General features: G+C 41.8%; 1 protein-coding gene across 1 annotated transcript; it reads right to left on the bottom strand.

Moving 5' to 3' along the window:
* Positions 1-477: 477 nt before the first annotated feature.
* On the bottom strand, positions 478-7478 carry LOC135915337 (uncharacterized). The gene is made up of 4 exons (XM_065448374.1): positions 7376-7478; positions 6799-6855; positions 6034-6185; positions 478-837 (listed from the first exon to the last, which is right to left on the bottom strand). Exons 2-4 carry the CDS (start codon positions 6848-6850, stop codon positions 514-516), a joined length of 528 nt encoding a protein of 175 aa, XP_065304446.1. The 5' UTR covers positions 6851-6855; positions 7376-7478; the 3' UTR covers positions 478-513.
* Positions 7479-19965: the final 12487 nt, after the last annotated feature.

The raw sequence follows: 19965 nt of genomic DNA, 5'->3' as shown, positions 1-19965 counted from the left end.
TCTTTCTCATCTATTTTTATCACACAGATTTTTGTTGTAGTTTATTTATATTTCTGCTTTTTTTCTTGTTTATTGAAAATTGAAGTTATTTATTGATTGATTATAATTATTACCACCGTTATTCCGATGATGACAGCCATACTTGCCATGCAATTTTATTGTCACTGCACGACCGATCGTTCGGACAGTGGACATTATCATATGCGCAGTGGGCTACAAGAGCTTCTTACACTTTGAACAAACGACAGGACTTAGTGTGCGGTGAACGCTGTTATGACTGGGCTTGGAGCATTCCTTGTAAGGTGCTTTCGCCCTTCCCCTTTCTCTGCGCTTCCTCCTCTTTCATCGCGTGGTAGCTAACAATGTGGAACCTCGTTAACGTGCCTGCCTTTCAACTTTCAACGTTTTCTACGTTATCTCATTTTCAGGCACGTGTCACAGGAATTGGGAGTTCAAGAGAAGGACAACACCAAAGCATTTTATGAGTTTCGCAGCTGAGCTTATTTATTTTCATCAGTTCTGCATGCTTTCCAAAGCCTTGCCCATCTTCATAAATCGCTGGGCTGCTCGCATGATGACATCGACAAACAGCTTGATGAAGTTGCCCCGACTCTCAGAATCTTCCAAGGCATAGCCACTCATAACCTTGCTTAACAACTTGGACATGATCTCGGCTGCCTTGTCGCTGAACTTCTTCTGGGCGTCCTGAGCGGCTTTCTTGAAGTGGCCCTTGGCATCCTCGAAGGCGCCTTTTACGGTTACTTTGACATGTTCAGTGGCGTTCTTCAAAGCGTCCCTTGTTTTCTCCCACAGAGCACGAAGAAAGTACTCATCGCTCTGAAAAAGGAAAGGGCGTAGGTATTAAAGGTCTAAATACGGCGAATCGTTCCGTAAATGTTCGATACAATTCTTTCCGTGTCTTTTTACCATACATGTATTCGAAAACCAAGAGTTTCCCAATTACTGAAGGCAACTGTGCTTAGCACGTGAGAATATCAACATTTGGCTTGCGTCTAAAATGTGTGCTTACATAAGTCTAACAATCTATAAAGTGTGTACCCAGTGTATAGTTTTGCTATAAAAAAGTACTTATTCTCATTTTTTTATGCACACGGCAAAGAACATTCGGTGGTGCTTTTTAGGAGCTTGTAAATTAGTCTAATTTTCTATGTTGGAAATAATGAAAGATATAAAGTGTACTCATGTTAATTGATCAAATCTCATGGAAGCTATCAGTATACGTTATGGGAGGCGCTGCACATGTTGTTCGCAGTGGAAAAACTGCAGGATTGCAAGTACATTGAAGTACGCATTAACCATGCGTGTGCAATAGAGGGCACAACTTACATTATCCAAATAAAGGAAACAGAGATGCGAATCTTCGGAGAGTGAGCTTTTTCCTCCCTCTACAGCCAAAATTATTTCATCAGCGATCTTTTACACACGTCCTTAGTACAACCCTCATACATTTCTGTAAAACCAGGTGGGTAGAGCGTATTTTTCCTGATGGAACTGAGCGGGCCACTAAGAGAACAGTGCGATATAAGAGAACTGGCGGAACGAACAACCCAGATTTGTGATGTGTTACTTTATATTCAGCGAACAGGACCGCAAAGACATTCCCTTCTTTGACTTGTGCGGAGGTTGCATTATGATTGTTTGTACAGCACACTAGATTATGAGACTAATCAAACTGTTGTGTTCTTCAAATTAGCCTAAAATATATCGCCTGTCTAGCCACGTTGAAGGCCGCATGCGTACGGGAGACTCCGAAACCACGATGTTAGACCCATTGAGACATACTTTGTATGTCTCAATGCCGTGTTCACAAACCCGTATAACGCGGATAATTCAAGCATGTTTTGGGGTGCGTAGTATTGTCTGGGCTGCATTTCTCCGACATAAGTTGGCCTGACAGCGCGCAGGGTTATCTGACTGAGCTAGCGTGGATGCTCGGTCAGCCCAGTGAGAAGTTCGAATCCTCGCGTTTTTTTTTTTGCTAAAGTTCGGAAACTCGAACTCACCTCCCCCGTTACATCTCCAGTCTTTGAGTGGCACCTGACACCGGCAAAAACGCCGAGAGCACGTGGAGCTACAGTGATCCTCGTACTACAAAAATAGGAAGACCCACCAAACTACAACGTGACTCCCTCACCAGAATAGGCACAGACCTTCCTGGTGCAGTATTCGCCCCCCCCCCTCCATAAGCCCCAAATGACTCCTTCAATTACCCGATTACCCTCATTCGCGAGCAGCTGTGGAGCACCAGGCCAAGGGGGCGGTCACACCTGTAATGACGCAGAGGGTGCTAAGAATCTCCGGACCTGGACAGGCCGCCATTGGAGACTGACCCTTGAAACGTTTAAGACCGGACGCAGCCCTGGACCTGAAGCTAGCCTAGCAGGACTTTTTGATGAACTCTCAGGCAGTGTTTGGGATATCATTGGGCTTAGTGAGGTTGGAAGAACTGGTGCTGACACTGCTGACAAATGGCCATGGCTTCATAGAGGACTACGAGACATGAAGCAGGTCAGAGTAGGATTCCTAATCCATAAGGACACAGCGGGCAACATTGACGTATTCTGCAGCATTACTGAGATGGCAGCACTAGTCTTAATAACGCTGAATGGAAGGTATAGAATAAAGGTAGTACAAACCTACGCTCCTACCCTCAGTCACGATGATGAAGAAATAGAACAGTTGTATGAAGGTGTTCAATTAGCGAATGGAGAAGTGCGAACTCAGTATACTCTAGTCATGGGCGACTTCAATACGAAAGTGGGGACAAAGGAGGCTGGTGAAAAAGCGATTGGCAACTACGGCGGCGATTCTAGAAGCCCTCCATGAGAGATGTTAGCAGAATGCGCGGACAGAAATAAGCTGGGAATAATGACCGCTTTCTTCAGGAAGCGTTGGAATAAAATGTAGACCTGGAAAATCCCTAATGGTGAAACAACAAATGAAAATGAATTCATACTTTCTGCCGATCCCAGCATAGTGCCGGATGTAGAAGTATGTAGGTAGGGTAAAATTCAGTAATCATATATGAGTGAGGGCTAGGATTCACTTCAATTTGAAGAAGAAAAGGGTAAAATTGGTCAAGCAGAAACAGGCCAAACTAGACGCAGTATGGGATAAAAGTTTACCAATTCAGGTTCGCACATCGAAACAAATATCCATCCTTAGAACATACACATGAAGCTGAGATAAAGGCACTGGATGAAACGGTAACTGGGCTGGCTTCAGAAGCAGCAATTAAAACAGAAATTACGGAACAAGGCAACCAGTAGGTAAGTGCTCCCAAGTAACGAAGGACCGAATAACGAAGCGACAAATAATGAAAGTGTCCAACTCAGGAGATAAGACAGAATTGGCGTAACTGTCAAAATTGATCAACAAGGTGAAAATAAGTGATATTCGAAACTATAACGTCAGAAAGACTAAAGAAGCCGTCAAAAGTGGGCACAGCCTCCAATCTGTGACAAAAATCTTTGCATAGGACAAACCAAAATGTTTGCACTGAAAGATAAGCAGGGTAATATCAGCAGCTATCTCGATGATATAGTAAAAGCAACGGAAAAATTCTATACTGACATCTACAGTACCCGGAGGAGTCAGCATACCTCCATTAGAAACAGTGATGAACGGGATACAGAAACTCCTCCTATAACTAATGATGAGGTCATAAGGGCCTTGGTGGGCATGAAACGTGGTACAGTGGCAGGAGAAGATGAATGACAGCCCACTTAATCAAAGATGGAGGAGTCATAATGCTTCGAAAACTAGCGACTTTTGATACGAAGTGTCTATCGACTGCAAGGGTCCCAGAAAACTGGAAGAATGTGAAGATTATACTAACCGACAAACAGGGAGACGTGAAAGAATTGAAAAACTATAGCTCCTTCAGCCTACTTCCAATATTAAATAAAATATTCAACAAGATAATTTCCAATAGAAAAAGTGGAAGACGACTTTAGTCAACGAATGGAACAGGCAAATTTCAGGAAGGGATACTCTACAATAAATCACATCTATGTAATATATCAGGTAATCGAGAAATCCGCAGAGCGCAATCAGCCTCTCTATATGGCTTTCATAGATTACGAAAAGGCATTTGATTCTGTAGTGATACCAGCAGTCATAAAGTCATAACGTAATCAAGCAGCGCAGGCCGCTTACGTAGGTATTTTGTAAAATATCTGCAGAGATTCTACAGCTGCCTCAATTGTGCACAAGTAGGAAGTTACCTACAAAGAAAGGGGTCAGACAAGGAGACACACATTTCCAATGCTATGCACGGCGTGTCTGGAAGCAGTATTGATGCTAATAAACTGGGGAGGCTTAGGAGTAACGATAGCCAGCAAATATCCAAGCAACGCTCGGTTTTCAGACGACATTTTTTCGTTAAGAAGCACTGGAGACGAGTTACAACAAATGATTGAGGATCTTCACACGGAGAGTGTAAGGTTGGGGTTCAAGATTTAATTTGCAGACGACAAAACTAATCATGAATAGTCAGGCAAGGGAACATGAGTTGAGGATCGCCAGTTAGCCTCTAGATTGTATAAAAGACAACGCTTACCTACGTAAATTAATAACAGGGAACCTGACCATGACAAGGAAATTCAGAGAATAAAAATGGAATTGAGCGCCTACGGCAAACTGTGTCAGCTCCTGACTAGAATTTCCATTATCATTGGAAAGGAAGGTGTACTACCAGTGCTGATATATTTGCCAGAAACTTGTAGACTGGAAAAGAAGGTTGAGAACAAGTCAAGGACCACACAAAGAGCGATGGAACGAAGAATGCTAGGCATAATGTTAAGAGACAGAAAGAGAGCGGTGTGGATTCGAGAGAAAATTGGAATATATGATATTTTAATTGACGTTAGCAGAAAGAAATGGAGTTGCGCAGGTGATTGAATGTGTAGGTTAGATAACCGATGTACCATTAGCGTTACGGAATGGGTCCCAAGAGAACCGAAGAGCTGTCTAGTACGGCAGAAGACTAAGTGGTACGATGAAATTTAGAAATTCACCGGCTCTAGCTGGAATCGGTTGGCTAGGACAAGGGTAATTAGAGAGCGCAGGCAGAGGCCGTTGTCCTGAAGTGGATATTGAATAAGCAGATTATTAATATTATTATTATTATTAGTAGTAATAATATTAATATTATGAAGAGCACAGGTCAGTTATGGACAAAGCGACCTTTTTCCGAGCATATACTTGCCCATAATCGTTGAGGCAACTCATAAGGAGTGACAGCTGTTTTTTTCTCTGGTGTACTAGAGTGCCACCGCAACTTCGTGAAAAAGTAGTCTACATATAGTACTACACGGGTAGAGAGACCATACTGCATCTAACATAATTTATTTAGCCATACAAGGACGCATAGGCAGATTTCGCACAGCGAGTGCACGTTCTGACTTTGCACAATGCCTGTTCGTGGATACACCGCACGAGCTTCTTGACTGATCACGTTTCCAAAACATTCTAGAACTAGTATTGCCGAATATGATTATCTGAACACGTCAAATAGGGTGTAGTTGTGCATATTATTCTCTTCCTGAAGGTTGTCTGTTTTCTGCTTTTTGTGTAACACGAGTGCACTAATAAAAAGGCGTAGAGCCGTCCTTGGGCACTTCCAGAAATAAATGGAGTGAAATGAAATAATGAAGTGAATAGAAGTAACTATGAAATGTGTTAACTTGTTTTAAGAAACATACGTACAGTGTCTCACTCACGCCTGCAGGCTCAAAGGTGGTGTTCAATTTATGATGTCTGCGTCGTGTTTCCCGGGGTATAATTTATTCCAATGCATGCAATTAGCATAAGTATATTCTTCGATATAAGTTTCTGTTTCTCGGAAGGGGCCGTCGCTAGAGTGCTGATCTGGACTTCCCCTATACCTTGTATTTTTATAGCCTTCTATAGCCGGACTATTACAGCTTTTAGAAGAATAAATGCCAGCTGTTCCTGGAAAAAAATATATATTTCGCCTCCTAAATTTCACTCTGTTTTTTTTGTACGCACCTCAGACTTAATCTCTTCGTCCGCAGCTAGGATCTCGGCCACTTCTTGCAGGATCTCACCCACATGAACAGCATCGTGAGCGGCACATTCGGCCGCCTTGTCGAATGTTGCGTCAAGGCTAGACTCTTCCTCGGAAATTGTGCGGGCGTCCGCTGCAATCGCATAAACAGGAGTTTCTGTTAGACTTTTGAGGGTCTCTAACAAATTATTTTTATCAAATATGCGTAGTACACTAAAACTACTACGTGTGTTGGCAAATGAGCATTATCTAAGCAACATTTAGTTCGTCGATGGCATTCTCGTGTAAAGTAATACGTCAGGTGACTTACTGGAAATATAGATTACCGCAAGTGGCAATCTATAACGGTATGGTTCTGTAATACCTTCTTACGAGTTTCAGTAATATATATTATCCTGTGAAGAGAGTAAGAGTTTTATATTTGTCGTTTTGTATCTTTAAATGGTCGCCGCTTGATTACGATTTAAAAAATCGACAGAAGTGTAATCAGCGGGCACTCTCAAGTCATACATGGTAGTTTGCTACTGACCTTGAAAGTGAAAATGAATAATCGGCGCGTGCCAACACAGAATAAATTTTGGCATTGAAACCTACAAGATAACAGACGTGTGTAGCTAGTGTAAAACCATTGTGGGTATATGATCGCTTCATTTACTGTTTCTTAATTTACATAGCTTCAATTATGGTAAATGAAATTGGTATATTTATTTACTTTGTTCGTCAGCGGAATAAATGTTCTTACGTACCCGTAAAGGCGACGAGGACCACGAGAGAAATGGCTGCCGAAAGGTGCCTCATGACGTCTGTGAGAAATGTAAAAACATTGTAGCTATCTGTCATCTTCACGTCTACAGTGTTATAAACCATGGTTATTCCTTCAGCACCATCTCCTCAAGCCCACAAACTTTAAAGTACAGATGGGTGTTTACTTTGAAATAAAATATTATTGACGTAACATTAATTAACTCGGCCAATATGTAGTAACTTTCCACCACTGCCTGAGAGTAACTGCTCATTTACTGAGAGACTTCATTATTCTCAGATTAGTTCACTGAGAACCTAACGCTTATTGCTACCCCGAATTTTATTTTCACTTAGGTTGACGACGTCACACGTATGACATCAAGCAAGCAGCTTTGTATAAGAAAGACTAGCACACTCTGAGAAAATATCCTCCCGTATATTCATCTTTATTAGCTAATGTTAAGGGAAAGAGAACTCTATATCATATAAGTCATATTCCATTGCTTTTTATATTTATAAACGCGAATGGTTCTCACACTACGAAGGGAACTGAAGCACGGTAGGTGCAGGTCTACTTACCAAAATCAGGAGCCCCGGGGTGTTTCTCAGCTTGTATCGACCGAAATGTGAATAAGCTGCGTTAGCGCTGCGCCTTTTATACCTTGGAATCTTGATGAACTGTTCTTTTTGTCCTTATTGAAGAGGTATGTTCCTCCCACACGATAAACGGTCGTGGAAATGCATGTGTAGAGACCTAGATACCGCAGCTATCTTGAGTGCGGCCGTCAGAGCTTTTGTTCATTGCATAGATTGGCGGGAATGACGAGATCATTCGCATGCAGTGCACTACAATGTAAGATACAGCCTCTAATTGAATGATTGTTTGCCTCAGGTCAAGTTGGATCGCCCAATGCTTTGAAGCTTGTTACTATGCAATGAGATCAACGTAGTTGAATGAAGTAATTGAGGGATAATGAAGGTGTAATAGAACAATAAAAAGAGGTCCCGCGCGAAATTAGGATGCCTGAGTTTGTTGCTGAGCCGGACATGTCGATCCGCGGGTTACCTGAAACGAGACAATCTCCTCTCGTTAATGTACTTGTTACTTTTGGCTTTCTAATAGCAAGGTTCTCAACAACGAGTTGAATTCTCTTCTCCTCATCGAATTTTTCACTCAGGCTAGCTATGCACTGTTTTTCTGAGATAAACGTTGTGTAAAAGAACAGCCCATGAAATATATGTGGTACAACAATGGTAACGGTCCTTTGCGAAATATAACGGTCAACCTGTTCGGGCCATAAGAAACGAGGATGATCGAGAACGTACTTATATCCCCCAGCCTCTATTTATATTTGTACACTTTAGCAGAATGTAGGGCATTTTCATAAACTCGTCCAGAGTGGATGCGCTCTTTGCAAATATTTCCTCTCCTCTTACTGTTCTATATTAGAATATCCAATTGGCTCGTGCAAAGATGAAAAGCTTTGTTCAAAGGGCGATGTAACGAAAAATGTTAGGCGTAACATTAGGAGACAGGAAGAGAGCTGTGTGGGTCAGAGAGCGAATGGGAACAACCGATATTCTACTTGGCATTAACAGAAGAAATGAAGCTGGGAAGGTCATGTATTGTGTAGGTTAGATAACCGGTCAACCATTAGGGTCACAGAAAGGGTGTCAAGAGAAGGGTAGTGCAACCGAGGACGGCAGCAAACTAGTTGGAGTGATGAAACTCAGAGATTTGCAGGCTTTAGTTGGAATTGGTTGGGGCTGGACAGGGAGAATTGTAGATAGCAGGCAGAGCCCTTCGTCCTGCCGTGGACATTAGAGAGGCTACTGATAATAATGACATCGGATTGTTTAACCTTTTTGCATGCGTTATGCTACAAACATCTTGGCGGTAGTGGCCTCCATTTCTTTGTGTTTCCTGACAAACGTTTCTGTTTGGTTTTCTTGTATAACGACATAATATTACTCTTTGGCGTTATAACACTCACATGATCATCATCATCATCAGCAGCAGCAGCAGCGTGGTTGCGCCCACTGCAGGGCAAAGGCCTCTCCTTTACTTCTCCAATTACCTCGGTCATGTACAAATTGTGGCCATGTCGTCCCTGCAAACTTTTCAATCTCGTCCGCCCACCTAACTTTCTGCCGTCCCCTACTACGCTTCCCTTCCCTTGGAATCCAGTTCGTAACCCTGATGACCATCTGGTATCTTCCCTCCTCATTACGTGTCCTGCCCATGCCCATTTCTTTTTCTTGATTTAAACTAAGATTTCATTAACTCGCGATTGTTCCCTCACCCAATCTGCTGTTTTCTTATTCCTTAACGTTACACCCATGATTCTTCTTTCCATAGCTCGCTGCGTCGTCCTCAATTTAAGTAGAACCCTTTTCGTAAGCCTCCAGGTTTCTGCCCCGTACGTGAGCACTGGTAAGACACAGCTGTTATACACTTTTCTCTTGAGGGTAATGGCAACCTGCTGTTCATGATCTGAGAATGCCTGCCAAACGCACACCAGCCCATTCTTATTCTTCTGATTATTTCAGTCTTATGATCGGGATCCATAGTCACTACCTGCTGTAAGTAGATGTATTCCCTTACCACTTCCAGTGCCTGGCTACATATAGTAAACTGCTGTTCTCTTCCGAGACTATTAAACATTACTTTAGTTTCCTGCAGATTAATATTTAGACCCACTCTTCTGCTTTGCCTCTCCAGGTCAGTGAGCATGCATTGCAGTTGGTCTCCTGAGTTACTAAGCAAGCAATATCATCAGCGAATCGCAAGTTACTAAGGCATTCTCCGTTAACTCTTATCCCCAATTCTTCCGAAACAAGGCCTCTGAATACCTCCTGTAATGAAGCTGTGAATAGCATTGGAGACATCGTATCTCCCTGCCTGATGCCTTAATTTATTGGGACTTTGTTGCTTTCTTTATATAGGACTATGGTGGCTGTGGAGCCGCTACAGATAGGCTTCAGTATTTTTACATACGGCTAATCTACATCCTGATTCCGTAAATGCCTCCATGACTGATGAGGTTTCGACTGAATCAAACGCTTTCTCGTAATCAGTGAAAGCTAGATGTGATGGTTGGTTCTATTCCACACATTTCTCTATTACCTGATAGATAGTGTGAATATGGTCTATTGTAATGTAGCCTTTACTTAACGTCCACTTTCGGCTATCCCGCTTGCGGAAGAAGGTATTCATTATCTGCATATTATTCTGTTCTTCAAACTGTACTAATAACTCTCCCCTGCTATACCTAGAGCCTATGCCATATTTCCCCACTGACTTGTCTCCAGCCTGATCTTGCCTACCTTGGCATTGAAGTCGCCCGTCAGTATACTGTATTTTGTTTTGACTTTGCCCATCGGCGATTCTACGTCTTCATGGGAGCTTTAGACTTCCTGGTCATCATGACTGTATAAGGGGCGTAGACCTGTACGCCCTTCAATTTGTACCTCTTATTAAGTCTCACAGTAAGACCTGCCACCCTCTCGTTAATGTTATCGAATTCCTGTATGCTCCAAGCTATGTTCTTATTAATCCGGGATTCGACTCCTTGTTCTCGTCTCTCCACTGAGCCCCAGTAGCACAGGACTGTATATGCTTCCTTTGTCTTCCTAACTTCACTGAGCCCTCTTATATCCCATTTACTTCCCTCTAATTCTCCCAGTAGCACTGTTAGACTCGCCTCATTAGATAACGTTCTAGCTTTAAACTTTGCCAAGTTAAGATTCCAATGGTGACCTGTCCGGATCCAGGGAATCTTAGCACCCCCTGCTGTGTCAGAGGTCTGACCGCAGCCGTGGTCAGTTGCTTCGCAGCTGCTGGGGACTGAGGGCCGGGATCGGATTGTTGTATTAATTTAGGAAGTTGTGGCCAAATACTGCACCAGGGTGGCGAATCCTGCTCCGGTGCGGAAGCTCATTACCGTTTCTTGTCACCGGGATCAGGCCGCCCTCCAGGCCTGTTTATGCAATTTTATCGACACGCGGATTTTTTTTTCTTTCCGGTGGAAAATTGCGCGGCACCGGGATTCGAACTACGGTCCGCTTGCACGCGAGGCGGACCCTGTACCTATACGCCACTGTTGCACCCTGCTCAAGGTATCCTAACTATCAACTAAACTATCACACGCTCAAACTATCCTAAAAAAATGAACTGTCTATTTTACTCGGATAGGAAACGATGTCGCATGGCGTGTATGGCTCAAATATTTACCTCTTTGCTATAGACATGATAGACGAAAATATAACAGGTGGCATAATTAACGTAGATAATTATGATGACTTCAAGGGTATTGATTGCTGAATTCATGTAAAATTGCTTAAACAATGCGTGTCAGACATTAGAATTCGACATATTCCACCATGTACTCTCGTGACATTCAGAAAGTAAGTATTGTCCAATAAATGAGGTGAGGTATAATTCTTCACAGGACGTAACGAAGTTTATAATTAAAAATAATAATTAAATACAAGAAATTTTGTTCCCTGTATTAACAATCATCAACACTCCTAACTAAAAAAATGCGGAAGTCTAAACGTGCCAAAAGCCAAAGGTGGCATCGGCATTTCTGAACATGGTGGCATATAAAAGGAAAAAAGCACTCTGAATTGGTAAAAACAATACATTAATAAATATAAAAAAAGAAATTCCTTGCAGTCATCATCGAGGGTCGTCCCAACTTGTCATGCGCAAAGATGTTTGATCGTTGCTGCTAACATAAAATTATCTATCAAGATATTACCTGCGAAGGAGATTGGCAACAGACAAATCAATCCCAAACGATTTACTATTAACCAGAGGCACTGAGCCATTGTCTACGTCATGTTTTCCTGAAAGTGCAGTACATGTCGTAAGTCTGCTTCTTCTTAAATACTGGCACCGAGATCTACGCCACAAACCTTCCGAGATTTGTGATAATGTAGTGACCAGCCAAATGTTGCTGTTTTAGAATAAATTAGATCTTTCCAGTAAAAACAATGTTACGAATTAGGCGAAAAATCTTCGACCTATCATAAGGGAGAGAAATGGGGAAATAATTCGACTCAGGAATTTTACTGTCATACATAAATAAAGAAATTATCCGCAAATTTCCATGTGTGAAGAAATTTCATGTCTTGTTTGTTGCGATAGTCATGTTGGAGTTACATGGGGAGAGTATTACAGCAGTGCGTCCCCGAGTTTTGATAGTTCTGCCGGAGCGATTTCCCATGATTACAATAATTGGGACATTATACAAAAACAGCGAAAATGTACTTTTGTGCGAACATCAAACATAATGATTCGCATGTTGATTACCTATAATAAGAAATTGGATACATGAGGTCATAGTGATGCTAATTATTGATGAGCCTGAAAAATATTCAAAAGCGTATGAACAAACTTAATAAGAACACATATTGGTGGGAATAATCAGTCGGACATAAGAGATGAAACTCGCTTTCATGTTAGTAATATAAATTACCTATAGAAAAACAAATGTACACAGCAAAATGACAAAAATATTGACAGCTGATTAGAAAATTAGGATAAGTCGGTTTATTTCTCAGCGTAATATTTCTTGTTGCAATCGAAGAACGCCTGGACTTTGGGCGGTGATTTTAATTCTAAAGCCAATGAATTCCCTATTGTAAGCTAGAGAAGATTGTGAAGTTGCCATAATTTGTACTTACGGCAGCCAAAAGATACTTGTGCAGGAAGAACCACGCAGCGTGTTTATTAGTGATGTGTTGAGGATCAGTAAATTAGATGTACATGCCGTGTGTGATGAGTCTATAAGCAGGTACGAATAAGTACTGACGCAATATTTCTCGTAACTGGAGAATGGTAGGTTTAAGAAAAGCTGATGTACAGGGCAAATCAAACGGGTTGAAAGTTATTAGTCTGATAGCTATGACCTGAAGTTGCTGCATACGTTCACTATGGATAGAATACGAGTTAGCTAACGACGATACACAATACGAAAAATGGCTATGAATATAAGCAAAATCGCAAAAATCGTACGACGTGAGGTCCAAAGTAAATTCAGAGAGAAGTTTTCTGCAAAAGTCCACCAAGTGGACGTGTCCATTTCATATGCTGCTGAAGTGTCGATGGGCTGTGACGCCTGGCTGCTGCCCACGTGCAGCGCAGCCCAGCCCAGCCATGCCAATGAGAATATAAAGAGTACTCCTTTATTAGGGCCTTTGTTACTTTGGAGGGCTTGCCTACTGGTTGCCTTGGTGTTTTGCCTCACACGTTAATTGCTGCCTCGGAAGTTAGCCTACTTACGGTATCATTCATTACCTCTGTGTCATCTTCAACTCTCTGCTCTAAGGCTGCATATTTGTTTGCAAGTACTTGCCTGTATTTCTCTGCTTCTGCACTTACTGCGTCTAGGTTGGGTTGTTTATTCTTGGCCAATTTTGCTCTTTCTCCCTTAAATTGAGGTGAATCCTAGCCCTCCCGAACATATGATCACTGCATCACCCCTTCTTTTCCCTGCCTCACACTTCTACATCCTGCACTATACTGGGATCAGCAGAAAGCATGAAATCAATTTCACTTCTCATTTAAGCATGAGGGCTAATCCAGGTTCTGTTTCTATTGCTACGCTTCCTGAAGAAGTTATGTATCATGAAACTGAACCACTTCATATCTAGCGTGAGTGGATCTTGCAGCGTAGGCTAGTATTACCTTTATTCTACACATCTTAGGTGTTTATTATGGCTACGGCTACCCCCTCATTAGTACTGTAGAATTCGGCAGTTTCGCCCGCTATGTGTCGATGGATTAGGAATCCTACCCCATATTGCTTCTTATCTGGGACACCTCAATAACAGAGAACATGCCCATTATTTAGCACTATAGAATCCACGCCCGTTCTTCTAGTCTCACTAAGGGCGATGGTATCTCGAACAATGTCTGACAGTTCTTCCGAGAGTCGTGCTAAACTAGCCTCACTCGAAAGAGTTCGGGTGCTAAAGGTTGACAGGGTCAGTTTCCATTGGCAGCTTGTCGTTACCCGGAAATTCTTAACACCCTCTGCTGCGCTACAGGTCTGAAGAGCACCGACTCTTGGGCTAGTTGCCTACGCATAGCCGATCACGGTCAAGCGCGCATGAACGTGGACAGAGTGAGGAGCAGACAACGCAAGCGGTGTTGCTGGTGTTGTGTTGTGCTGGTGTTGTGCTGGTGTTGTGTGCTCCTCACTTTGTCCTTCTTTGTGCGCGCTTGACCGCGACCTGTTACAGGTCCGACCACCGCCTTGGTCACGTGCTCCGCAGCCGCTCGGGAGTGAGGTCCATGGGGTAATTGTAGGAATCATGAGGGCGGTAGCTGTCAACAGGGGGGCAAATATACCACCGCAACCTTTTTAGAATGGTGGGTGGGATGTCATCAGGGCTACAGGAGTGTTAGGGCTTTAAACGTCTAAGCATTGGCTACTAAGCTTTCCGTCAAAGAACGTAGCATCGATGTAGGAATCTCTGTCTGCTGCTGAGTGACACCTGCGTTCACGCTTGAAATTGTTCATAAGGATAATGAACGGGCAATAATAACAATATAATAAAATATTATTATTGTTGGAGCAGAAAAGTTAAGATTATTTTGGTGCATTGGAAATAAACCTAGGAAGGAAGCCAGAAAGCGGTATGACACCAGACTATGACCTGCCCTTTCTGCAGGATAAAAAAAAATGTCATGGTCAATGGACAAACGGATGACACCTTACGCACGTTCTAAATTACAGTCCACTACAATTCCAGTGAAAACACGGGAAAGGCGGTAGATGAAAATTCAAGGCGATGAGCAAAACGACAACAAGGGGAAAGCAGGAACCAACGTTTCTAAAAGCGGACTTGTCTTCTACAAGCCCTTCAAGGACTTGCTTTCTTCCTTGAAGAAGACTAGGTCCACTTGTCGCAACGTTGCGTCCTGCTTTCACTTGGTTCTCGTTTTGTTCATAGTCCACTAGAATGTGGGACGTAGGACCAATGGAAGCAAACATAACTATACATTGACATACGAAAAGGACCTGAAAGTGAAACGCGAACTGGTATGTGATCTTTTAGGGCGAATGCAGCTGGTCAGTAAGCGCACACGTGCTACCTGAGGGCATCAATGTTGCCAGATTCAAGACCAATAAACAAGAAGAAAGAGGGTTAACCGAGGGGCCAATTTTTATTAATTATATCATAAGAAGCCAGCAAACAAGAAGCAATGACATGTGGAAAATTACTTGTACTTGGTAAGTGAATGAGGGAAATTATATAGTAATGTCAATAAAAGTGGATGAAAAAGCTTGGCGCTGTTTGGGAACCATCCCACGTCTTCGCATTACGCTTCAGATGCCCTATCAATATAACTACCGCGGCCCCGTTTTCCAATGCAAATAACTAGTCACGCAATGGCGTTTTCCCAATGACTCGTCACCCTCTCGGTGTTGTGGCCTTTCTGCTTAATCTTGATACGAGGAAGCGTATGAAGATTGAGGACAAGTTAAGCACAGCGCAAATAGCGATGGAAAGAAGAATGCTAGGCATAACGTTTGGAGCGGTTTGGATCAGAGAGAAAACGGGTATAGTCGATAGGCTAATTGACATGGAGAAAAACTGGAGCTGGGCAGGTCATGTAATGCTTAGACTAGATAGACGATGGACCATTAGGGTAACCTAATGGGTGCCAAGAGAAGTAGCAGACGACAGAAGACTAGGTAGGGCCATTGAAATTAGGAAATGTGCGGGCGCTATTTGAAATCAATTGGCACAGGACAGGGGCAGTTGAAGATCGTGGGGAGAGGCCTTTGTCCTGCAGTGGACACGAAATAGGCTGATGATGATAATAATAACCATCGACTTGGAACAATGCACCTTGATTCACGTATTATTATTATTATTATTATTATTATTATTATTATTATTATTATTATTATTATTATTATTATTATTATTATTATTATTATTATTATTATTATTATTATAGGCGAAGTGCTTGAAGCCTGCTTCGCCTCCGCCGTGGGCAGTCCCGTTATTCAACAATATCCGGGAGCGGACCGCGCTCGCAGACGTTCATTTTTAACGTTATTTCTGTCTTTCTTTCTCTTTTATGGAAGGAAAAAAATGAAAATACAAGGATCGCCAGCCATATACAGCTTCGCTATAAAACTGTGTGCTTACTGAGCTCCATTCCGTCATGTGGATAGCGTCTATGTCCGACTATCATCTCTTTATACGCTGGATACACAGCCATAGAGGCATCGAAAGCAACATGCTAGCGAAGCAGATTGCCAAATAAATTTCATCGCAAGCTAAAATCAAGCTCTAATAACAATATACGCGCGCTATATAAAATATTCGTACCCACTTATCTTAGACAAGGTTATTAGATTACGGTATATGATAGGGATACAGCGACACATTTAGCGGAAAAATATTTAGAATTTGTTTCAAAGGATGATCTCTACAGCTGTAAGAATAGAGCTAGGGCTGGCAGTTCTACAAATCTAAAATGAATGAAGACTCGCGTAAATTCTGCGCCTGAGATGTCACCAACAGCACAACGCTAATTCACATTGGCCAAAGAATGATGACGTCTTTCTATCTGTGCTAGAACAGTGCTCGAGCATGTATAATCAGTCTGGGGAGATGCACTATATCCGCCAGTGATGAAGCAGGCAGTGGCCTCTAATTCAATGGAAATATGCTCTATGTTAACTCATGTGCTTAGTGCAGAGCACATAAGGTACGACATAAGGTGGAATCCCTTTTTCGCAAAGCGTGACTCGACGCAAAAGGAGCTTGGGAACGACAACCACAGTAGGGCAGCTGTGAAATGAACAGGCTAAATACGGCGACCAATTTTGAGAATTTTGAGACCGCAGAAGAAAGTCATGGGCAATGTTGCGTGCGGTGGCGGCACCAATAATGACATCGCTAGTGTAGAATATTTCAGTAGGCATCGAGAGGAAGGGGGCAGTTAAAATAAATGGGTATGCTGCGAATAATGAATACGTCAGAATATGTGTAGACATCTACATCGTGGCGTCGAGAGTCGTAAGCACACGTCAGAAACTACAGAATGAAGTACCATTCCGTGTAGTCTTCCGAGATGCATCACAGGAAATATTGGGGAGCCCCCGTGTGTAGCACGAGGTACACTAAAAACCCATACGGGTTTCTGTGAAAGAAGGCGTCTAAGTTGAGTAAAATTTGTCCTGTTCTACTATTTGAAACCATGACTAATGTCTTTCCGAAGCAGTTTCCTCAGCTGAGAAGCCATGTTTCTGAAATGCCCTATGGGTTTCTTTGATAGCCTCGGGGCACATTCGTGAAGATGTCAATTTTTCTATTATTATTATTATTATTATTATTATTATTATTATTATTATTATTATTATTATTATTATTGCATCTCTGATAGTCAGCTACAGTCAGCTAGCCTACTTCAGCTGATGGAGCATATTGTAGATGCTATTCATCCTAGAATTTAGTATACATCTCCGTATACTATTTTCTCTATTTACCTATAAACTTCGCTGTCTACCTAGAACAGCTACCAATGCCTGTAACGGGTCATATCGCATCAATCCATTCCCTGCTTTTCTTCTACCAATACTCAAGGTTTTTTTTTTTTTCCTCATCGCGACTGCTGACTCATTCATACGTTTGTGACCTTTAAATCGAAGTGCTTTTGGGAAGTCTTCGTTACTTGCCGTTCTGACTGGGTGAGTACATTCGCATTGCATTACGATGCACTAAGTGGCTTCGGGACTTTTTCTGAAGCAGATACATGCCTTATCTTGTTGCGGTTATTTACCGTCGCATGTTTTCGTACTTAGGTGACCAGCGAGAGACTCAAATAGCAACGCAGTTTCCTTTGTGCATTTCTGCAGATTTTCCCTTTTAATGTCTTTCTTCCCGTTCATGCCAATCTTCGTGCTCTTAGTTGTTTTCATTGTACAAATCCAATTCGCTATCTGTTTCTTTCACTTTCCTTTTGATGATTCTCCTGTACTTTTTTGCCTACTTCCCTGACCTCTTCCTCCATTCTGTGTCCACAGTTTTCAGGTACAGCTACTTTCGCAGTTAAGCCACCCATTTATTTTAAGCCTTGTTCTTCAGTGTTTCTCGAAAAATAATTTTGTGGCTGGCCGTTTCTGGCCAGTACACATGCTCGTTATCAATTCTACGCCAAGTCTAATTGAATTAGGCAATCACTGCGCAAAGGTAGCAAAAAATTGTCTTCGTTTTTAGTTGTCTGCCAGAATTAAAGCTATCTCACCAATGAAAGAATCCTCGAGGCACAAAACTAGTGCGATAAAAATGGAGATGGCAACGTAAACCAGTTAATTGATCCACTTGTGGTCTGTAGCTTACTTAAATTCTATATAGCGCGTGATACGTCACCCTGTAGGAACAGCAAAATTGTTCTTCGGCAAAAGACGATAATTAGGATTTGAAATAAACGGGCCATAATAATTTTTCTGGCTTAGGGAAGCAAAAATAACACGAGCAAGAATATGCTCGGTAGCGTGCTACGAGAAAAACACAGGGATTCATCATTTAATATCCCCCTTTCGGACATAACACTCACCTCAGCATATACTCCCGGACACGAATCATAAAGATATACCCTAAGTGTTTATTATCACATTCATCGCTGCTACGTTTCCATGACACAATGTTTGATTTAGTTAGGTTCAAATGTTCATTCAACAATTTTCGCTTTGTTTGCTATAGGTCAAGTTTGAGCTCTCGGGGATATATGACTTCGAAACTGTAGAAATCTAGGACACCAAATACAATCGGATATTACAGAACGATAATATTTGTAGAACCTCTACTAAAATAACTATTCCTGATTTTTGACGTCATTTTTCACAACGAGTATTGAGTACATGGTGTGGTGAGAAGCATAGAAAAAAGTTTGAAAAACACAGAACTGTTCTTCGGTTAGACTAAATTTATTGACTTTATTTGGTGCATCGTAAGAGAAGTTCTGGAAGACGTCATTTCTCCACAGCCTAGCAACGAGCCATTGCTCCCTGTGTCTTATGGAGTGAGATGACATACAGATTATGAATTCTGCGGCAAATCGTGGATAACCTGTCTCATTGTGGATCTTTACCTTAATATATTGTAATAATTATTACTGGGAGAGTGAAGTCTGTTTACTACTCTGTATTTTCCGTAGAAATTGAAGCTTTCGCCTTTATACCGTAAATTAGTGACGGCCCCTAACATATTCTTCTGCAAGACCATAAGATATATCTCGGATTTTTAGGTATCGATGCTCAAGGCTGAGTTTCAAGTGCAAGTAGAAGAGTGCGTTGTATTGAGTACGTTTCTGTCCAATCGGTTGAAAATTAAGACATTTTCTAAGAATTTCTACAGCTTTTGATAATTTGAACTGTAGGTTTGTGATGTAATTAACGCATAACACCTGTTCGTGTAAGAACATACATAATGTTTTAGCAAAAGTGTAGAAATCAATTTGAGCATTGTTGAGAAGATACGGAGAAGATACGGTGGATGCTATCGGTCTGGAGTGAGAAAGTATCGCCTGACTCATAGATCACTTTATCGGTGAGCTGATATTAATTAAACATGAGTGCCGTCTTCCAAACGATATATCTCGAGTGGTCAGTTGCGCAGCAATTTTGCGTGTATTGCCGGGCTTTTCACTCTCGGAAAGCACTTTCATGTAGCACGTACAGAGCAATAGAACGTTGCATCTGGAGCTTTTTCTGGCGATCTACATTTTTCTCATTGAGACTTTCATCTAAATATAATATCTGACTAGTTGTATAATAAATAAAGGCAAATGATGTATACAGGCGGATTGCGGAAAATAATCTAAGTATTCTCAAGCGACGACAAACATCACCTTACTTTTCTCTGGCTGCGTGGATCTTGCGCATTTTTAGTTGACATAAAAATTGCTACAGTGCAAACACATGCAACCACGCTGTAGCAATTTTTATGTCAAGTATGCACCAACTCGCCCAGAAAGAAGTTTTAATGCACATTTTTGGGTCCCTAAAATTGCTTGCTTGGTAAATATAGTAATATTTTAATAACAATGTTACAACTATGATTGATGTTCTTGTGATCGTTGAGCCATTGCATTATTATTATTCAGTCATAGGACAAGGGGACTCTAACGGCCCAAC

The sequence above is a fragment of the Dermacentor albipictus genome, chromosome 1 (genome assembly GCF_038994185.2).
Source record: "Dermacentor albipictus isolate Rhodes 1998 colony chromosome 1, USDA_Dalb.pri_finalv2, whole genome shotgun sequence".
NCBI classification, from domain to species: Eukaryota; Metazoa; Arthropoda; class Arachnida; order Ixodida; family Ixodidae; genus Dermacentor; species Dermacentor albipictus.
Note: the sequence above shows the minus strand (reverse complement) of the source record. Positions and strands in the feature narration are given on the sequence as shown.

Bases quoted from the DNA above. Each gene is read 5' to 3' on its own strand.
- LOC135915337 (XM_065448374.1), bottom strand. From the start codon at position 6,850: ATGAGGCACCTTTCGGCAGCCATTTCTCTCGTGGTCCTCGTCGCCTTT. The intron at 6,186-6,798 runs GTACGTAAGAAC...ATGCGATTGCAG, and splicing joins GGTCCTCGTCGCCTTTACGG to CGGACGCCCGCACAATTTCC. The intron at 838-6,033 runs GTGCGTACAAAA...TTCCTTTTTCAG, and splicing joins ACGAAGAGATTAAGTCTGAG to AGCGATGAGTACTTTCTTCG.